The sequence below is a fragment of the Pieris rapae genome, chromosome W (assembly GCF_905147795.1).
Source record: "Pieris rapae chromosome W, ilPieRapa1.1, whole genome shotgun sequence".
NCBI classification, from domain to species: Eukaryota; Metazoa; Arthropoda; class Insecta; order Lepidoptera; family Pieridae; genus Pieris; species Pieris rapae.
This window is the reverse complement of record NC_059533.1, coordinates 1,452,271-1,458,477: the sequence shown is the minus strand read 5'-3', so window position 1 is coordinate 1,458,477 and position 6,207 is coordinate 1,452,271. Positions and strand designations below refer to the sequence as shown.

General features: G+C 33.5%; 1 protein-coding gene across 1 annotated transcript; it reads left to right on the top strand.

Moving 5' to 3' along the window:
- The first annotated feature begins 4,631 nt into the window (after positions 1-4,631).
- On the top strand, positions 4,632-5,971 carry LOC123690474. The gene has a single exon (XM_045633897.1). The coding sequence runs from the start codon at positions 4,966-4,968 to the stop codon at positions 5,953-5,955; it is 990 nt and encodes a 329-aa protein (XP_045489853.1). The 5' UTR covers positions 4,632-4,965; the 3' UTR covers positions 5,956-5,971.
- The last annotated feature ends 236 nt before the right edge of the window (positions 5,972-6,207 follow it).

Sequence of the window (6,207 nt, the reverse complement as noted above, 5' to 3'; positions counted from 1 at the left end):
ATTTTTATTTCTGAACCAGTCACAGGCACAGGATTAGTGATAAAATGGAATGAATATCTCTTGAATCTTATGACGTCACTTATTTTAGAAGTTATTTGGCAAACACACTTTCTTAATCCCATTTGAAATCGACCCAAAACCATCCATCCATTTTTTTTTTCAACTGCCATAATTTATTGATAGTTACAATATGAATAATTATTTTTGATATTTAGATAATAACTAGCAAGAATTGTAATTTAAAATATATTCTCTACATTATTAAATATTAATTTATGACCCTACAAACATTCTTTTATTGTTTATAACGCTTTCGATAATAAGTACATCCCCGAACCCTTATAGATAGATAATTATTTTTATTGACCTAAAAAAATGTTTCCTACAAATAATATACATGGCATAACGATGATAATATACAATCTCTTTAACGGCTCATAAATTAATAAATTTGACGTGTTTGATACATAATTTGGCTGGTTTATTAATTTATTTTGTATAGCAATAATTCCCTGAACAACCATTCATCCATTTATATGTGTGGATACAACCGTGCGAGCGGTTAAATCGAAACCGGGCACCGTCTTACTGACTTTGCGGCACGCTAGAGGCCGTAATTTCTGAGAAAAATAAAAAATGAATTTGTAGCTTTAAACACGTTCTAGAAGTTTTGTTTCGGACATGTTTCGATATCTTTGACTTGACAAACTTGTGGGTCTTTTTATCGATATCTTGATAACGATGATCGATACGTGAAAAATGTAAAGGATCTTAATTGTAGATATCTCAACTTTTATGACAAAACTGAATTTAACCCTTTTTTCAAGATGGCGTAAATTGCACAAGGTTATTTTGGTCGACAATTTGACCTTGGGCTTTTCTAGCCGCCCCCCACGTAATATGCTTTAATAATTTGGCTTTCTCAGTTCATTTTCTTTTCTAACCCGATTTTTCCGAAGTAATGACTATTATGTATACTAAACAAATATTATGTCAAAATAGTGTAATATAAGTGTCTTTGTGTTACCATAAAACTCTTAATAATATTTGGCTAAAAAAATAACTTGATAATAACTTGCATAAAACAATAATGTAAGTAATTAAATTGCTATGCAATATTATTGTGTCACATACCACATCTCACTACAGTAATACCCCGACTTAATTTTCTACGCGATTTAATTTTCTCGTCTATTCGTTTTTTTTTTTTTTGAACGCCGCGCAGTCAAAGTCAAGCGGCGGCGTTTGTTACTGACTCCCGCCGCCCGCAATCGCATTATTATTCGTTCACAGTGTTTACAACCGTACGATAATTATCGTACATGTACGATAATTTCATAGCTACGTACGATGTACGATGGTACGCGACTATCGTACACAGATTGTTCGATAATTTCCGTTCTTATGAAACATTTGATGATTACACAGATAGCCCAATAATAATTACAATTTTTAGTGTTAGTGCCATCTATTGGCTCATTATTTTATTAGGAACACATGCCGTTGCTTCATGGCGCAATCCTTTCATTGGTTATTATTGTTGTTCAGTGTTCACAACCGTACGATAATTATCGTAAATGTACGATAATTTCATAGCTACGTACGATGTACGATGGAACGCGACTATCGTACACAGATTGTACGATAATTTCCGTTCTCATGAAACATTTGATGATTACACAAATAGCCCAATAATAATTACAATTTTTAGTGTTAGTGCCATCTATTGGCTCATTATTTTATTAGGATCACATGCCGTTGCTTCATGGCGCAGTCCTTTCATTGGTTATTACTGTTGTTTAATATAAATTCGAAATGTTGGCACGTTCATGACACTCGAAGTGCCCTCGTCCGACGTCCACTCCCAGCTCAAGTCTTGCCATACGTCGAACATTTTATTTGAATTATTATTTTTTCAATTTAAAAAACACAAGTTTACAAGATTTAAACTATAAATCATTTCCTACATACATTGTTGCACGTTTCATATGATTTTTAAAAGTATTTTATCCATTTTCCTGACTCGTACGATAATTTTTATCCATGTACGATAATTTTTCGGCCTCTGGTACGATAGTTGCCTGGCTTCAGGTTGTGAACACTGTTCGTTCAGCTTGCAACAGGCACAGACGTGTAGTGATGTAAACTGTGTAGGATAGTGATGATCAAGAGCTGGTGGATTCACACAATGAGGAGCTCACAATTGATGAGCTCATGATTCTTTGGATCCAGTTCAATTAGAAGATCAAATGACACTTGGAAACTTGACAGAAGCCCTCAGTTCGATTGAAAAAGGGTTAACAATTTTGGAAAGAATAGACTCCAATAAAGAGCGCATTTTTGTTACAAGACATGGAATAAAAAAATTAATAGGATGCTGCGGGAAGATATACGGGAGAAGAAAGCGACTTTGTTACATATGATGACACCATTGATATACAAAAAACCCAAGATGCACAGTCTCGAATAAAAGTAACGCTCGAAAGTGTCCCGAAACTATTTCCGTCTCTTTCTATAAGTGACAAGCATATATTATTGCAAAATGAACCTTACGCGAATTGTTTAAATTTGTTATTACAACGCAGTGTACTTACAGCAATAAAATTTGACAACCGACCGTGGTCGGTAGGACAAGGTATTGAGTGGAGTCGAACATGACTTTTTTTTTCATTATACATTACTATTTAGTATTTTAAGAGTTTGTTAAATTGTGTTTTAAACACATAAATATACTTTTATTTGTGCATAAATATGTTTTTGGGTAGGCTATGGGTATACCAAAAAAAAAACAAATAATAACTGTTAAAATTGTTTATTCAAATATTTGGTTCAAAACGATTTAAACCTTTTTGTTAAAACATTTAACGGATTCTTTAGTGAAATAGTATTTTTAACAAGTCTCGAATTCTTTTTCCTTAAGTTTTTAATGACTTTTTCCTTGCTAATTAACCTTTTGCGGCATTTGTGAAGTTCGCTTATTATACGAACTTTTCGAGGTGTATTCAAAACTGACCCCGTGCTTAGAGTAGTGATAGGAGATTTGAATTTCTTTTCAATTTCTAAATTAAACATTGAACTCGTAGGACACACTTCAGTATCACCGCTATCATCCGGTATTTCAATCTGTAAGCAATATCAAAATATTTACAAACATTAAAAAAAATGTTAAATTGGCTACCTACCGACCTACACTTTATATAGCGTAAATATATTTGTCAAAAACTATACATAAAAAAGTTCAATAATACATAAATTTATTTATAAAAAAAACACAAATAAATATAATCGACTCCACTTATTAGACCAGGGTAATTTTTATAATGCGACTAAAATAAAAAGGAGACTGTTATGCGTTGTTCTAACACTGAACAAGCAGCGATTGAAGTTGGCCGTATAGAAGTTTGTGCGTTGAATGAAGTTTTTAGAAAAAATAAATAAATCTCACACATTGCTTGTTTAATCAGTTATAAAAACAACAAAAACAAATCAATAAAGTTTTTTACTTACCGAAAATACTATATCCCATCCTTTATTAGCCTTCTTTACATAATATTTTTACAATTTCTCACAGAACACTTTGACATTTTTAACGTCTGCTCCCTGCCGCGAGCGACGCGAGACTATTTGAAATGAGCGCACAATTTAGAATGTTGCGCTCATTTTTTGAGGACGTTTTTTAGACGTTGAGTGTGCATCTTGGGTTTATTGTATATCAATGGATGACACCTTCTACATCAAAATAACGTCGGATTGCGTTTATACACTCTATTAATATAGTTTGTCATATTATCTATTATTCTCTATTAGTCTCCAGTCCCAATTAAACATACTTTGTATGACTTTATATGGAAAATTGTACCCCGACTTACGCGAATTCGACTAACGCGGATAGCGCTCAGTCCCACCTATCGCGTAAGTCAGATAACAATTGTATTACAGCAAGAACGAGGAGGTATGATTGAAAAGAAGATATAGGTATTAAACTGAGTCTGAGGTATTAAGTTTAGTGCTGTTTAGACAACAATTGTTTTTATATGAAAAGTTGTATTACTCTCTCTGTTTAAGATAATTGTGTGTACTTTATAAAAAAAAATTTGTATCTAATAATATTCTATTAATAAAATGATTGATTAAATCTACTATTTATTTAATGACTGCCTAATAAAAACGTAGTAACCTTAAATTACATGGCTAAGCAGAAATTAAAAATATATCTATATGCTGTGTTACTGTATAGTTTATAATAAAAGAACAACAATAACCTACACAACTTAATTTTATGGTAATAATCAACTTTTAACACACTACAAAATAACTTTCAGTAATACAAACGCAAACTTAAGTGTAATGAAAACTAATCAAACCCAGCCTCACATAGAGCTAATCTATTTCATACTACTTCATTTCGTAGACAAATATATTTATTTATTTTAATATCTCAATCAATCAATCAAATCAAAAAGCATTTATTCATATAGGTAACATAATGTACACTTATGAACGTCAAAAAAAAGAAAGAAATCTATCTTCTAATCAGTTTAGAAAAAGTAATTGTTATGAACAAAAAAAAAATAGAAAGCTTAATAAGTACTTAAATGATCATATACATTATGATGGTATGGGAAAAAAGTGCATCCGTTACTTCATAAAGGTATTGTGAACCATATATATTGGAGATTCTTCTGACACATCCGGAACTGCTGAATTAACAAGAAAAACCTTTGCGATACATCACATAAATAATTTTTTAAATACCCTCATATTGTTTTGTCCACAATAAATACATACACCCAAACACGTCAGTCAACGCCATTGGTTAATTTTATTATTGGCGTTTGACATCTGACACCGGCATTATTGCCATCTTAGTGGACCTGTCGGCTGGATACAAGGATTTTGGACCTAATTATTATAACATACTCTTTCGATTATTCCTACATACGGTTTTGAGCAGAAAGAATAATAATGGATTGCCGTAAGTGTTTAAAAATTGCGCCTGATGCAGAGAGTATCAAATGTACCTCCTGCCTAGCATGGCTACATTTCTATTGTGCGGAACTGTCGGAATCAGAGTTTAAAAAGATTTTACCTATGAACAGAATAAAATGGAAGTGTTCTGCATGTAAGTCTAAAAAGAAAACAACGCTCTCGACGACCAACTCACCTGCCCTTAGTTCGGCTTCGCCCTTGAACGTGGACACGGAGGTGTTAACTAAATATATGGACTCAAAGTTTGCGAACTTAAGTCAACAGTGGCGCGATGATCTCAACTCGGCAATCTTAGAGGTTTCGCGAACATTTCGGAATGATATAATTGCCTTAGAAAATCGCATAAACACATGCGAAGAAAGAGTTGCTCAAGTGGAATCAGCGGCAGTGACAAACTCCTCTTCCCTGCCGTCCAACCTCATAGAAGAAAATGCGTCACTACGTCACGAGCTTGAAACCTTGAGTAACAGGCTCGACAACTTCGATCAAGCCTCTAGAAACTGCAATGTCGAGATTCAAAATGTGCCCGAAATTAAAGGTGAAAACCTTATGCAACTCTCTTTTACACTAAGCAACATTTTAAACGTCGAATTAAAAGACTCAGACATAAAAACTGTTCACCGCGTTAAGCCAGGAGTACCTACGGGTCGCCCGAGAAATATTATACTGCAGTTGACAACTCGCAGAAAACGTGATGATTTTATCGCTGCTGCACGTGTGCGTGGCTCTCTAACAGTTGATAAATTGCTGGTTGGATCTGTGGCTGCCTCTGGCAACAATCGATTCTACGTCAATGAACACCTTACCTTGAAAAACAAAATACTCTTCAGTAAGGTCAGGCAACTTGCAAGGGAAAGAGGGTATAAGTATGTTTGGATAAAAAACTGTTGTATTTTGGTTAGAAAAACTGATGAAGCTAAAGCCATCCAAGTGCGATCCAGTGATGATCTAGCCAAATTAATATGACTATATTCCCCTATTTACATTTTGTATATTTTTTGTATTGTGTTCGAGTGTTCTATATGTTTAGTTGGTATCTTGCTCTTTTTTTGTTCTTTTATTGCGGTGCGGAGTGCGAAACTGGATTTTTTTATAATCTTCATTTTCTTCCTTCATATTTTTGAGTATGGGTAATGGCTCTTAATGCCTTATCAATTTACTATCAGAACTGTGGAGGCATAAAGAGTAAAATAAACAAACTCAAAAATAGTATTCTTC

What these genes read in the sequence shown, in the direction of transcription:
- LOC123690474 (XM_045633897.1), top strand. Translation starts at nt 4,966, where the DNA reads ATGGATTGCCGTAAGTGTTTAAAAATTGCGCCTGATGCAGAGAGTATC.